Source organism: Astatotilapia calliptera, chromosome 20, assembly GCF_900246225.1.
Source record: "Astatotilapia calliptera chromosome 20, fAstCal1.2, whole genome shotgun sequence".
In the NCBI taxonomy this organism is placed as follows: domain Eukaryota; kingdom Metazoa; phylum Chordata; class Actinopteri; order Cichliformes; family Cichlidae; genus Astatotilapia; species Astatotilapia calliptera.
In genome coordinates this window covers 4,384,331-4,399,042 of record NC_039321.1, presented here as the reverse complement: position 1 = coordinate 4,399,042, position 14,712 = coordinate 4,384,331, and the positions used below count along the sequence as shown (strand labels likewise).

The 14,712-nt window shown below is 44.4% G+C and overlaps 2 protein-coding genes and 1 pseudogene across 3 annotated transcripts; 1 reads left to right on the top strand and 2 right to left on the bottom strand.

The window, feature by feature from the left end:
• Window positions 1-612: 612 nt before the first annotated feature.
• abt1 (activator of basal transcription 1) lies at window positions 613-4,629 on the bottom strand. 2 transcript variants are annotated; one of them, XM_026154395.1, is made up of 5 exons: window positions 4,502-4,629; window positions 4,032-4,379; window positions 2,128-2,303; window positions 1,825-2,010; window positions 613-1,734 (listed from the first exon to the last, which is right to left on the bottom strand). In XM_026154395.1, exons 2-5 carry the CDS (start codon window positions 4,375-4,377, stop codon window positions 1,552-1,554), a joined length of 891 nt encoding a protein of 296 aa, XP_026010180.1. In that variant the 5' UTR covers window positions 4,378-4,379; window positions 4,502-4,629; the 3' UTR covers window positions 613-1,551. The 2 variants fall into 2 exon arrangements, with proteins under 2 accessions (XP_026010180.1, XP_026010179.1); XM_026154394.1 differs by having other exon boundaries at window positions 4,515-4,628.
• On the top strand, window positions 3,814-8,833 carry rad51c (RAD51 paralog C). Its single transcript, XM_026154393.1, has 5 exons — window positions 3,814-3,908; window positions 5,271-5,662; window positions 6,044-6,287; window positions 6,488-6,704; window positions 6,796-8,833. The coding sequence occupies exons 2-5, from the start codon at window positions 5,545-5,547 to the stop codon at window positions 7,294-7,296; spliced, it is 1,080 nt and encodes a 359-aa protein (XP_026010178.1). The 5' UTR covers window positions 3,814-3,908; window positions 5,271-5,544; the 3' UTR covers window positions 7,297-8,833.
• A 583-nt stretch (window positions 8,834-9,416) lies between these two features.
• LOC113013470 (uncharacterized protein K02A2.6-like) lies at window positions 9,417-14,484 on the bottom strand (annotated as a pseudogene).
• Window positions 14,485-14,712: the final 228 nt, after the last annotated feature.

Below are 14,712 nucleotides of genomic sequence, written 5' to 3'. Positions count from 1 at the left end.
GAGTAACTGGACACGTGGAGTAATGTCCTTTAAGAAACAGGGAAAAAAGCCCTGACACATGTCTGGTCTTTGAGTTGATCCACTCATCACTGAAGCCTCATCACAAATGGTATCAGTGGAAGGGTGGCTACAAAGGAACATGACTCAAAAATCCTGCCTCAGGTTGTACAGAGTTTGGTTTAAGTAGTCATCAATACGTATGGAGGAGGTCAGGAGAGAGTGAGTGTCTGCAGCCATCTATAAAACAGCCTCTGTCATCATGTGGGTTTGGACTTCAGTGTTATTGGAGATTTTGTCAAAACTGATGGAATTATGAATGCAGAAGAGTATCAACATCTTTTGATACATAAAATACCATCTGTGGGGTCTAATTAGCAACAACTTCATTTTTGAACATGACAGTGATTGCAAACATACTGCCAATGCAGTAAAAGCTGCATATAAAAACACAATCAGTCATGGATCGGCCTCCCCAGAGCCCACACCTCATCATCACTGAAGCAGTGTGGGATCATCGTCACAGAGAACAAAAGGCAGCCGACATCCAAAGAACAACTTCGGAGAACTATTCCTGAAGGCTGTGGTGAAAAAATAAAGGCGTCATATCAAATATCGAATTTCATGCTCATGAACCCATGAGTTTATTCAAACTGTTTCCCAATTTCCTAACAAAATATCAAGAAACCAGGAGTGGCTCAAGACCTTTGAATAGTAATTCTCCAGTGATCAGCAGATCCAGCCCACAGAATTTGTCCCCAGTGATTTTCTTCTCTCAGAAATGACCCCAGCTTCTGTCCTCAAGCCTGATGACATGTGAGCTGATCCCGAAAAGATACCCAGGCAGAAATGTCTGCTCACCAACACTGCATCGCTGGAACAGCGCACAAACATTAACATAAAATAACACGTGAAGAAAAAATATTGAATCTTTCCAAAAATATTTTAATATAATCCAGAACTCCCACTCCAGACTCTCAGTGGACACTCACAGGGTAGCGTGTACCATATGAGGCCCTGTGGATCTTCGACTGCAGTCAAATATCTTTCTGAAGGTTTAAGAGACCTCGCAGCACCACATTCTGCTGAAGTGAGTATCAGAGAATTTCTGTCAGCAGCCCAGATCCACACATGGAAACTTCCTGCTCTGGTTAAACTAAGCTTGTAACGCCTGTTGGGAGTCATCACTGGGAAACGTGCTTCGAGGTGACAGACCAATCAGCATGTTTTAGCAGAATGCTAGCATCTTATGAGCAAACTCAACTTTGCTTTAATAAAATCTAAATATAAGTGTTGTGTATTTCAGCTCAGACATGTTAGTGGCACTGCCATTAGCTTCACTGGGCGCCCTCTTCTGTACCTGTAAGTTAATCACAACAATTTCTATACAATGAGCTGAAAAGGAAGTGGAATGACTCCTCCATATTGGCTCTCCTCCACTCCCTTTGCTCCGCCCCCTCCCCTGCCAAAACTGGCCTTTGATTGGTTGGGGAAAGGAATCTACACTTTCTATGGAAACATTGGTCCAGGAGTTCATGAAGCATCTCTCTGTTGTCATTGTGACGGTTTGGAGTTGAAAATTTTGGTCAGAAGCGAGACATTCGATTGGCTCTTCTGCTCCATGAGGCGGGCCTTGTCCAGGTGCTTCTGCAAAACAGAGTCCTTCTTCCTCTTCTTCTTCATCTGGATCTCCTCCTCCGTCTGGCGCTGAGTGAAGTCCCACGTCTTCTCTTCCACCTGACGATGACAAACAGTTTTAGAGCGAACGTGCGTCTCTGCCTGAGCAGGGCTAACATTCGTCGCTTCAGCTCGTGCTTCAGCATTTACCTGCTCTCCGTCTCTCTGCCTCTTCTTTCTCAGCTTGTCCAGGTGAGCGCTCTTCTCCACGTTGTTCAGGTAGAAGTTTGTTTCTCTCTTCGCCTGTGAAACTTCAGTCCTGAGCCTCTGGTTTAGGACTGTCTGCTCGTAGGCCAGCCGCTCACTCAGGTGAATCCACTGGAACCTGTGCAGGTACTGCGGACACAGGTAAGCAGTAGGGACAAATTATTTGACACTATGATGACATTAAACAACTGTCTGTCTGCATTTTCAGCGTAACCGGTGTGCATTAATAGGGAAGAAGAGACCTACCTTCATGCACCACAGGTCAGAGGAGAAGCGCTGGCGTTTCCTGGTTCCCATCGGCGTGTTGTGGAGCGACGCCGCCACTTTCTTAGCCACACGTTTATCTCTGAACTCCACCCATCCTTCTGTGAAGTCACACCTCCGCAGCCCAGCCTTCTTCTTCCGTTTCCTCACCTGTCTGTCTGCAAGATGAGCGCATCGAACATTAACAGGTGATAAATATCTGAGGGGCTATGGTGAAAGCTTCACTTTTCCTCACTTGCTGTTCATGCAGTGGCGCTGACGTGTGAGATCAAGTGTTTAACATGGCTGAAACGTACCATCACAGGATCAGGTTAGCCTCTCAGAACTTTACCTGTCCCCCAACAGGACAGGTGGACCCACAAAACTGGTAGCCACGTTCTCCAACTCCACATCAGACCCACTGATTCAGGTTTTTTAATTTGTCACTCATTTGATCTTTGAGTGTACATTTTCTCAACACAGATTAGGTCCCTTAAACTTTTTTGGTGATAAATTTAGAATATTTATCGTAAAAATTTTAAACATGTTATGTTTCCTATATTTCAATAAAAACAAACCTTTTTGAAAGCAGCTGACTCAGTCTTATAGACATCCAAGGTCTCAATAAATACATCCGTTAAGAGTTTAAATAATGTTTAATAAAGATGTCACCAAACAGACTAGAAGTAAGGATATTTCCTCTATTTATTTTTATTTCAGTAAGCCTCCCAAGGCCCTAACATCTTTGTTAGTTAAAGATCTTTTGTTGGGATGATCAGGTCAGCGGTAAATCTGGAGTCGAGTTATAGAGCAGTACAGACCCGTTGCAGTTCGGGACATCTTGGCTTAACGCTGCCTCTTATTGATTTCTGGAGGAGGAGTTCTGTTTTCCTTTTAGGATGTTGTGGGCTGAAGTGAGATGTTCTGAAGGCTGACTCTTGCCCACATGTGATATAAAACCATTGACTGTAAAATTACAGCTCGAGTGCGTTTCGTGGAGTGTTTTTTTTCATATAAAATAACCCCTCGAGGGGAAACAGAACCAAAAAACAAGCAGAATGCAGACACTCACTGAAAAATTCTGCTTTAAACATTTAGTATCGCTCCATAACAAAAGGCATCCACACAAGGTTTAAGTCTGAGAGTTCAGAGCACTGCCTGTCTGTAGGTTAATCAAAAAAAGGCATTTTTGGACTGGACCCTCTGGAATTTTTATATCCAGGAGAAGCTTTTAATTGTGTATTTTTTTTTTTTCAGGACATAAACCGAAAGAACGAGATCGCGAATACAAGCAGCGGAAATGAGTTTCCTCCGAAGGGTGGCTGGTCTCTCCCTTAGAGATAGGGTGAGAAGTTCGGCCATTCGGGAGGGGCTCAGAGTAGAGCCGCTGCTCCTCCACACTGAAAGGAGCCAGTTGAGGTGGTTTGGGCATCTGACAAGGATGCCCCCTGGGCGAGGTCTTCCAGGCATGTCCCACCGGACGGAGGCCCCAGGGCAGACCCAGGACACGCTGGAGAGATTATATCTCTCGGCTGGCCTGGGAACGCCTTGGTGTTCCCCCGGATAAGCTGGAGGAGATGGCTGGGGAGAGGGAGATCTGGGCTTCTCAGCTCGGGCTGCTGCCCCTGCAACCCAACCCCGGATAAGCGGAAGAAAATGCATAGATGGATGGACATAAACTGTGAAAAATGAAACAGTGACCCTTGTTTCATTTTTTTAAATTCCATCACTCCCAGAAACACCCAGAAAGCACAGAGAGCTGGTACTCTAGATTACTGATCCAGGTACAGTTTGTTTTCGTTCATTCGTTAGTGTTGTGTGTGTATCGAATGAGTATATCTGCACCACATACTGTCTGTGTTATACTGTGGTAGTAATATCTGTGTGTATTCTGGTAGTACTTGTACCTTCAGGCTGTAGAAATATGCGTCCGATCTCTCCGTACACTGATAGCAGGTTCCTCAGCTGTTTGGGGCGGAACCTCGGAGGAATATGACCCAGGTAGATGATTCCAGGGACGCACTTCCTGTCCTGAAATACGTTCTTTACCTTCTTCTTCTTCTCTTTTACCTCAACAGCGTCTTTGTCACCAACATCTTTATCCTCATCATCTCTTCTGTCTGCAGCAGCTCCCTCCTCCTCCTCCTCATCATCAAAATCACCATCTTCCCGCTTCTCCTCCTCGTCTTGTTCTTCTTCATCTTCAGTCTGAGCAAGCGCCTTCGTGTCCTCGTCTTCCTCTCTTCTCTCCATCTCTATAAAACAAAACGTGTTTGCACGTGACTCAGACTGAAGAGATAATCGCGAGAGCAGCAAAACTGGACCCAGAATAACTTCCGCGTGCAGACTTTTTCAAACTAAAACACTTAAAACTCACAATAAATGCTTACTTTAGGTTTCTTTGACGAACTTCTGTCACAGTTACGTTTCACGTGCGCAAACCGTCGCATGTGATTGACGAAACAGAGCGTCGCACTAACAAAGATCAGCTGACAGTTGACTTCCGGTTATGCCTTCAAAATAAAACATTAGGTGGGCGTTGTATAATCTTCTTTCATAAAGGAAAAAATTTTGTCTTTCCCCAGCAGTTTATTTGTTGAAACAATTTTTTAATCAGATTTATTTATTTATTTATTTATTTATTTATTTATTGTGTGAAATGATGTCAAAGCTGGGGGAGGTGGGCAAAATGTACCTTAAACTCCATAGCATTTTTATTAAAGCTTTAGGTATTACCTGTTATTTTACTACTACGTTCTGCTGTATTATTATAGCCATCGCTGCCTGGCAGTACAGAAATAATGAAAAACTTCTCAATTACAACATTAAAGTGGTATACACATTAATGGACTAGTATGTCTGATTCATTAGTGCCATGGATATGATTCTGAATAATTAGTTATAAAGTATTTTCACATGCTGAACTTCATGTACTGTTACTTCTGTAGATTATGATATTTACTTAAATAAAGAGTCTGAAAAATCATTTCTTGACTTTGTAAAATATTTCTTAAAAACAATATGATGTTGAATTCTAGCGCAGCTCCATCTTTAGGACATTGGCGGTTCATGAGTCTAAAAATCCTGCAGTGTTTTTCTCTACAAACTTTAATCTAAGCTGTATTTCTTCCACCTTGTTTTTTCAGTTTAACAAATCCCAGGAACCGTGTTCTGCACTCAGTCATCGAACCTTCAGGAAACCTGGCGAGAAATGCTGCAAACAGGAGGATCCCAAATTCAGGACCAATATTAGATTTATTTATTTTTTCAAAAAGTGAAACAAGAGATCATTAACAGCTGAAGGAAGTCAAACGGCTCTTATTTTGAAATTCAATCCGGATGTAAGTTTTTGTTTTCGCGTGTGAAACGCACGCCGGTGACGGCGGGTTGCTTTGAAGCTGTTAGCGTTTAGCAGCGGAGATGCAGAGACCGGTGTCCAGTTTGCCTCTGAGCCAGGCTGTGAGGCTGAAACTGGGTAGTGCTGGTTTCCAGCTCACCGCGGACCTATTGGACTTCAAACCGGACAAGCTTAGCAAAGGTACCGCTCCATTTCCCCCCACAGTTCCCAAAAACTCCGGTCAAAATGTGTCACATTTTAGCTCGTCTGTCTTTTAAAGCCCTGCAGCAGTAAAAATCACAGCTAAAACAGGTTCACAGCGTCCTGGTAACTCATGGTTTTCTCATAGCCTCTGAGAAGACCGTTTGTAATAAGGAGCAGGGATGGCTGAAAGCTGTTTGTTTGTTTACCTTTTATATTCTGCTGAAATGCAGACTTATGGACAGGAAGGTGCTCAAAACACTGACACTGAACTGAGTCACGTTCTTCATCACAATAAACATCAGGCTGCTTTTTATGTGAAACACAGCTGAGCCTTTGGAAGAAAACAAGTACGTGAGATTTATCGGAGTTTCATTTCAGAGACCGGCCTGAGCGAAGAGGAGGCTGTGGAGGTGCTGAAGGCTGTGAAAGGTGGAGGAGGAGGAGGCGGAAGTGGTGACATCTCAGCATCTCTGACCGCTCTGGAGCTCCTGCAGAAGGAGGAGGAGTTAAGGAGCATCGTGACATTCTCCTCTCAGCTAGACGAATGTCTCGGAGGAGGAATCCCTGTCGGGAAAATAACGGAAGTCTGTGGAGTTCCGGGAATCGGAAAAACGCAGCTGTGGTAAGAAATACACACACACACACACACACACACACACACACACACACACACACACACACACACACACACACACACACACACCATCATCTATAACCTTACAGATGTTTTGGAGCTGTGATGATGGCGTGAGGAAAACAGTTGAGGAAAATTAGTCACCGTGATGTGGATCAGTAAAGTGAGTGATGATGTCGCCCTTTCAGTCTGCAGCTGGCGGTGGATGTTCAGGTGCCTCAGTGCTTCGGGGGGGTCGAAGGTCAGGTGATGTTTATTGACACAGTGGGCAGCTTCCTGCTTCAGAGGGTCACCGACATCGCAGCAGCTGCCGTTAGACACTGCTCCTTATTGGCTGAGGACGATGAGCAACGAGCCGCCATGGAGACCTTCACCGTGGAGACCATCCTGTCCAACATCTTCTTGGTAATGTCTACTAAGTGATGTATGCAGTGATGTCACTATGCATCTGCAAACTTCTAAAATTCTGATTGGCTCTCTATCTCGCCTCACTCAGGTGCGTTGCCATGACTATGTGGAGCTGCTAGCTGAGCTCCATCTACTTCCTGACTTCCTGTCCCAGCATCCAAAGATCCGCCTCCTGGTGATCGACAGTGTGGCATTTCCTTTCCGCCTGCTCTTTGACGAGCTTTCACAAAGGACACACCTCCTTAATGGCGTCGGCCAGCAGCTAATCACCATGGCAATAAACCATAACATAGCAGTGGTAATCACCAACCAGATGACGACCCGGATCCGGGACGGCCAATCGCACATTGTCCCTGCCCTTGGGGAGTGTTGGGGCCACGCCCCTACAATCAGGCTCCTCCTACAGTGGGAAGGGTCGCGGCGTCTGGCGACCATCTTTAAGTCTCCATGTCACGTGGAAACCATGGTGCAATACCAGATCACCCCCGAAGGCTTCAGAGATGCCGATCAATCAGAAATGGCGCACAGCAAACGGCCTCGAATGGACACTGACCAATCAGCTGCTGAGCCAAAAGACACAAGCAGCTGATTATTGGGAAACTGTCCAGTAAGAAGAGGCTGATTGAGCATTTGTCTTGTGTGGATTTAATGACACTGCTGTGTTCACACAGGAGGTTCCTGTTTAAATAAAGTTCAGTTTGAGTCCAGCAGGTGGAGACACAGAACTGGTTATCAGTCAGTGGCTCCTCCTGTCTGCGCCGTTCATCCCTGACTTTCCCGAGCAGATGCTGAATACTTCTGCGTTTAGAGAAGCTGCTCTGCAGAAGAGCAGGGGTCAGAGGTTAGAGGGTGGCCCTCTTGCTTGCATATTCTTCATATTTAGATATGTCAATATTTATAGAGGGAGATTAGCACTACAGACACATCTGGATTCATTTAGTTTATTAAAACATTGTTTCTGTTGTTTCTACTGAGACGATCTTGTCTTACCCTCAGGTGCAACACACATTACTGTTGTGTTCAAGCTTTTCTTCTGCTGGAAATAGGCAGAAACACTGGCTCGTTTCCAGTCCACCTTCTCAGTCCATGATGAGTGTGATTCTGTTTAGAGTGCCTAAGGGTCGCTTAATTAAGGGGTGGGGTAGAAATACAGCGGCGAGCTTTGGGATGTCCTCGCTTTTCACTGATGGAAAACAAGAGGATTGATGTGTTAAAGCTTCTTACTGACTGATGACTATAAGCATCAAGCCACAATGGAGAGCTTCATGACTGCTTGTAGAAATCGTGTCTGGAATTTTCACCTGTTGAGTTTAAATTTCATTTAGGTCAAGTCAAAGTCAAAAAAACTTTATTTATCCCTGAGGGGCAATTAAGATAAAGTTTTTTGACATGAAATGGATTTATTCTTTTCTTTTATTATTGTGACAGCAACAATTAAAATAATGAACTTCATTGATGAAGCACCTTTCAGATCCAGCCATTTTTGGACAAATGTTATGGCCAGGGTCGCCACCAAGGGGGGCCACTGGCCGCCCCCCAAAATTTACAAGACTGTCCAGTCTTGGTTATTATTTTAAACATGAGCACAAGAGACAGGAAGACACTTCACAGTGAGTTGAAATATTGTGTATCATTTTGAATTAACTGTATACAATTCTTTTGTCATGCCTTCACGATTTCCCGTCGTCCCTTCCTTCGTTGTGTCCCTGCACTGTTCTGTTTTTGGTGCGCCATCTCAATATTTTTAGTGGCCCCCATATGAAAAAAATTCTGGAGGCACTCGTGGTTATGGCTTCAAAATCCAGACGCTAACAGCAATGCCCGGTGTCCATCTTTTATATACAGTCTGTCTTTTCTCATGGGAGGGTCCACACACAAAGCCTGTTGGGGTTACTTCAGGTAGGACATCTGACATAAATACAAATCTAGCAAATTAAAACATGTCGAGCTGCCTGCTGTGCTGTTGTGAATAAGGGAGCAGCTGAAAAAAGCTTCTTCAGTGTGTGGATTTTCCACACAGAAGTAAGGAGAGAAAGGGCAACTAATAAATAAACACCATCTCCCATGATGCACTTCTGCTGACATGATTGGCAGCTGCAGAAATAAACTGAAATAATTTCAAAGAAGTTTTTGTCATTCCGAACTTTTTTGTTATTATTATTGTTTTTGACACTGAATATTTACAGGCAGATGTTCCCTAGCAACAGATGTTGTTATCACTACACACAGGAAGATCAAAGTGGGTTTAAACATCAGGAGGTAAACACTGAACACCTGTCCGACACCTGAGCAGGTAAACACTCAGAAGTGACGGAAGCCAGCAGTGGTGGCTGTCGGTAAACAAAGGGTCAGCTTGGTACATTTTGGGCACTTTTCAGGGCATTTCTTATAACTGCTGCCCAGAGATGTTTCTGAGTTACAGAAATTGGATATGCCTATGCTTTATTAAAAGTAGGGTGGTTACTGGTTTCTCCAGCTTAGTGAAGACCAAACAGAAGTCCTTCAGCACAGATTTGTGCCTAAGCTAAAGGAAACTGCAGGTCCTTTTCAGAAACCTCGGCTTTCACTACAGATGTTCACTCACTTAAAAATGTTAATGTTTTGTCATTAATGCTTTTATTTCATCACCCCTGGATTGCTGTTGTTCATTGTTCATTTGTGTTGCATCTTCAAAAAATAAAAATACAATAACTGAGCCTTACACCGGGGTATCGTTGCACTGGTTTACTGAACCTTACTTTCAGGGCATGTACAGAACATGAGCATCCATTTTCTACTGCCTCCTACAGGACACACTCTTCTTCCACCTCCTTACACATTAATGTAACACAGAACTAATACTGCCTCTCCTGGCATTACCATTGTAACAACACATTCATTCTGTTTCTTTCAGAAGATTAACAGGAACTTAGGATGTAGGTATCTATGAATAATAACTATTATGTATACTCATATTTATATAACCACTTATTTCTTGCGATACCACATCTCCTCCCCCCTTAAGTCAACAACTCCCTTGACTTACAAAATAACTGTTTATCTAAAGAATGCTTAACAACCAATCAACATGTAATTAAGGTAACCATACAACCATACAACTGTACATAGGTTTCCATGTTTCTCTTTTTTTTTTTCTAACTAGGAAGGTACGTCCTTCCTGTGAGATCAGAGCGCATTGTTGCTCTATTTCTGGAAGATCTCACACTACCTAACAAAGTCCTTTAAAGTCTCTGGTGGACGTCTCTCTCTCTGGGAACGTCGCAACACGGGTGTCCCTGAGGAGTCTCCGGGAGCTGGAGTCTCCGGAGCATAAGGCAACTCCATTGCCGGAGGTTGTGGCGATGTGTCCAACTCTGGTGGCCAGCAGCACTCAGGCACTGATTCTTTGTCAAGCAATGGCTCCACCTCCCTGTCTGGTGTACTGGGAACAGTGTCAGCCACTCTTGCTCTCACCTGATCCACATGCCGCTTCACAGTTTGACCTGATCCAATGGTAACAATGTAAGACACTGGACCCGATGCTCTCACAATGACTGCGGGAATCCACTTCGGGCCATAGGAGTAGTTTCTGATGAAGACCTTGTCTCCTGGTGTGAAACTTCTCAGTCTTTTCTTGGTGTCATGATTTTCTTTCTGTTTCGCTTGTTTGTGCTGCACTTTTGTTTTCACATCAGGCATGAGCAAGTCCAAAACTGATCTGAGTCTTCGTGACATCATCAACTCTGCAGGTGATAAACCAGTAGTGGCATGCGGTGTGATGCGATAACTGAACAGAAATCGGGACAGTCTGGTTTGCAAGGTATCACCTTTGACTTTCTTCATCCCCTCCTTAAAGGTCTGGACCGCCCTCTCAGCCAGCCCATTTGAAGAAGGGTGGAAAGGTGCTGATCTTACATGGTCAATTCCATTCTGCTTCATGAATGACTCAAATTCAGCACTTGTGAAGCATGTTCCGTTGTCTGAAACTAACATTTTAGGTAGTCCAAACACACTGAAACTCTGGCGCAGTTTCTCTATAGTTACCTGTGATGTAGAGGATTTCACAGGGTAAATGTCCATCCACTTGGAATGAGCATCCACAATGATTAGAAACATCTCCCCGAGGAAAGGCCCTGCATAGTCCACATGGATTCTGGACCATGGTGACTCCGGCCACTCCCAAGGGTGTAATGGTGCAGTAGGTGGTGACTTGGAGTGTTTCTGACACTCCTCACATGCCTGCACTTCTCTTTCAATGTTCTCATCCATCCCTGGCCACCATACATACGACCTTGCCAAGCCTTTCATCTTCGACATGCCTGTATGAGTCTGGTGCAGGAGTTTCAATATTTTGTCTCGGCCTTTGGTGGGAATAATTACTCGGGCTCCCCAGAGCACGCAACCATCCCTCACACTCAGTTCCAGCTTTCTCTGTCGATACGGCTTTAAACAGGTGTCGGTCTCAGTTGGCCAGGCTTTTAAGGTGTACTCGTGAACTTGCGACAACAAGACATCCTTAGCTGTCCATCGTTTGATCTGTGCAGTGTCCACTAATGTGTCATCCAGTACATCCCTCATCAAAACCTGCTCAGCCATCTCTCGCTCAGGTGCTGAGTCTGGTACCGGCAACCGGCTGAGCGCATCCGCGTTTTCATGATGTTTTCCTGGCTTGTACCTGATGTTGTACTCGTAAGCACTCAATGTCACGGCCCATCTTTGTACTCTTGGTGAGCCCATCTGAGGTATAGGCTTCTTTTCATTGAACAGTGAGATTAGGGGTTTATGATCTGTGTAAATCGTGAAAACTCGGCCATACAAGTATTTGTGAAATTTCTTGATGCCAAATATCACAGCTAGACCTTCTTTGTCAAGCTGAGAATACTTTTTCTCAGCAGGAGAGAGTGTGCGTGACATGAACCCCAAAGGTCTCTCGCTTCCATCCTCCATCTTATGTGACAATACGGCGCCTACGCCATATGGGGATGCATCACATGAGAGAACCAACTCACGGTCAGCAGAATAATGAACTAACACCTCTGCTGAGTTCAACAGGTTCTTAGATTTCTGGAATGCTTCCTCTTGTCTCTTTTGCCATGTCCACCGTACCTCGTGTCTCAAAAGTTCATGTAAGGGTGCCAACCGGGTTGCCAGGTTTGGAAGGAATTTGTTGTAGTAATTTAGCAAACCTAAGTATGCTTTCAGTTCAGTGACATTTGTGGGGGTAGGTGCGTCCATGATTGCTTTAACTTTCTTTTCCACTGGGTGGAGCCCCTGGGCGTCCACTATGTGCCCCAAGTACTCCACTTTCTCTTGCATGAAGGCACACTTGCACCTCTTTAACCTCAACCCAGCTTCCTCCAACCGGGTCAACACCTCATCCAGGTTCTGTAGATGGCTTACTTCATCCACTCCAGTCACTAAGATGTCATCTAAATACACTGCTACATGAGGTATCCCCTTCAAAAGACTTTCCATGGTCCTCTGGAATATTGCTGGAGCAGAGGCCACTCCAAAAGGCAATCTGTTATACGTGAACAGCCCCCCGCGATGTGTTTACTGTCACGTACTTTTTCGATTCGTCATCCAAGAGGATTTGCTGGTAAGCGTGGCTCATGTCTAATTTTGAGAACTGCTTACCCCCGGACAGTGTGGCAAACAAGTCCTCCATTCTGGGTATGGGGTACTGCTCCAGTGAAGCCACGGTATTTACAGTAAGCTTGTAATCCCCACAGTCTTATTGTCCCTGTGGGCTTCAGGAGTGGCACTACTGGTGCCGCCCATTCAGCATATTTCACTGGCGAGATGATGCCTTCTTTCAACAGTCGGTCTATTTCCTCGTCGACTTTTGCTCGCATAGCAAAGGGGACAGAACGCGGACGGAAGAAGCGTGGGGTGGCATCACTTTTCACATGAATAGCAGCTTTCATTCCTTTCAGGGTGCCCAACTCCTCTTTGAACACATTTTCATGTTTACTTAACACTTGCTGAAGTGTTTTCTCTGTTGTTTTGACTTGGTGCAGCTTTCTGTTGTTAGGACTGTTTTTCACTTCACCCCAGTCCAATTTAATTTCCTCGAGCCAAGCTCGACCTAGCAAGCTGGGGCCGTCGCCTTCGACCACCACCAGGGGCAGATGTTTTTTCTGCTGCTTGTATTTGACGCTGACTCGTGTTGCACCAATCACCTTAACAGGATCCCCTGTATAAGTTTCGAGCTTGATTTTGATGGGCTGCAGGCTGGGGGGCTTGCTGTCTTTCCCTGTTTCTCTGAATGTTGCTTCGTTCATGACTGTTAGGCAACATCCAGTGTCTATTTCAAAGTTCACCTTTTTTCCATCAATCTGCATATCCACAGTGTAGGGGTCTACTCTTCTTAAGTGTACCGCACTGCCACGCCCTAACTTGAACAGTTTTCTTTTGTGCCCTTGACTGCACTTGACACAGTTCAACATAAAAGAGTCATCTTCAGAGCTATCAGTTTTGTTGTTATCTGCTTTCTCGCCCACATTGTGAGTACTGTAGTGTGAACTCTGCTTTTTTTCTTTCTTTACATATGTCGATCCATACTTTTTCTGGTTCAGTTTAGTCTTGCTTTTACAAGCTCTAGCTATGTGTCCCATTTTACCACAAGCATGACATTTTTCTTGTTTGTACTTACAGTCTGATGCTGTGTGCTTGGTTCCTTTGCAACGATAACGCTCTTTATTTTCTGCTTTAAAGGTACGACTCTCCTGTTGTCCTCTAGCGAGACTGAAACATTTTGCTGACGCCCCTGAGGTCTGCAGGTCCTGTGCATTTTTATTTGCAGTCTCCATGGCTACTGCAATTGACAGAGCCTTGTCAAAAGTGAGATCTATTTCTGACAAGAGACGTCTCTGAATTCGGTCATCCTTAATTCCGCAGACGATCCTATCTCTCAACATCTGTTGTAACGTGTTGCCATAGTTACAATCCTGTGCCAGGCGACGCAGCTCCGCTACATATTCCATGACGGTTTCATTCGGCTTGCGGGAGCGAGAGTCGAACTTATACCTTTGCACAATTTCACTGGGCTTCGGATCGAAGTGATTTTTCATCAGAAGCACCAGCTCTTGGAAGGTTTTGTCTTTGGGCTTGGCCGGGCTGAGAAGGTTTCGCATCAAGCTGTACGTCGCTGCTCCGACGACACTTATTAATATCGCTCTTTGTTTCTCTGCATCGTCGATCCCGTTAGCTGCGAAAAACTGCTCGAGTATTTCCGTGTACTCATCCCAAGTCTGATTCTTTGGATCGAACGCTACTAGCGTACCAATTGTAGCCATTTCCGCTTCGAGGTCACTGCCTTCTATTTCCAGCCGAAAACTTTTGCATTCTTTGAAAAGCTAGCCAAACCTGTAGCCGACTCCATCACTTTATTTTCTTCTCTTTTCTTTCAGTCCGATCGCCCAAACTCCTTCCCCCTAAACATCCTCGTCGCCAAAAAGATGTTGCATCTTCAAAAAATAAAAATACAATAACTGAGCCTTACACCGGGGTATCGTTGCACTGGTTTACTGAACCTTACTTTCAGGGCATGTACAGAACATGAGCATCCATTTTCTACTGCCTCCTACAGGACACACTCTTCTTCCACCTCCTTACACATTAATGTAACACAGAACTAATACTGCCTCTCCTGGCATTACCATTGTAACAACACATTCATTCTGTTTCTTTCAGAAGATTAACAGGAACTTAGGATGTAGGTATCTATGAATAATAACTATTATGTATACTCATATTTATATAACCACTTATTTCTTGCGATACCACAATTTGTCTTCGTAAAACCTCCTCATTAGCTTCAGAGTCCACTTTAAGAATCTGGTTTTTAGTTGTAGAGCTCCGTATGGACGGTGAATCACCCCCATCTCTCAGCCTGAGATCGGTGGATTCAGTCTGTTTATAAAAAATTACTCAATATCATTCTTTTAAACTTGTTTATAGGTAACTTTTTGGTTGTGAAGCATTTTATATTTACCTTGAAATGTCCTATATAAGTAAAATTGTA

Excerpts from the sequence above, each read along its gene's own strand:
- abt1 (XM_026154395.1), bottom strand. The coding sequence starts at position 4,377 with ATGGAGAGAAGAGAGGAAGACGAGGACACGAAGGCGCTTGCTCAGACT. Across the intron at positions 2,011-2,127 it reads CTGACCTGTGGTGCATGAAG|TACCTGCACAGGTTCCAGTG; the intron begins GTAGGTCTCTTC and ends CTGTGTCCGCAG. Across the intron at positions 1,735-1,824 it reads GGCAGAGAGACGGAGAGCAG|GTGGAAGAGAAGACGTGGGA; the intron begins GTAAATGCTGAA and ends TGTCATCGTCAG.
- rad51c (XM_026154393.1), top strand. The coding sequence starts at position 5,545 with ATGCAGAGACCGGTGTCCAGTTTGCCTCTGAGCCAGGCTGTGAGGCTG. Across the intron at positions 6,288-6,487 it reads ATCGGAAAAACGCAGCTGTG|TCTGCAGCTGGCGGTGGATG; the intron begins GTAAGAAATACA and ends TCGCCCTTTCAG. Across the intron at positions 6,705-6,795 it reads TCCTGTCCAACATCTTCTTG|GTGCGTTGCCATGACTATGT; the intron begins GTAATGTCTACT and ends CGCCTCACTCAG.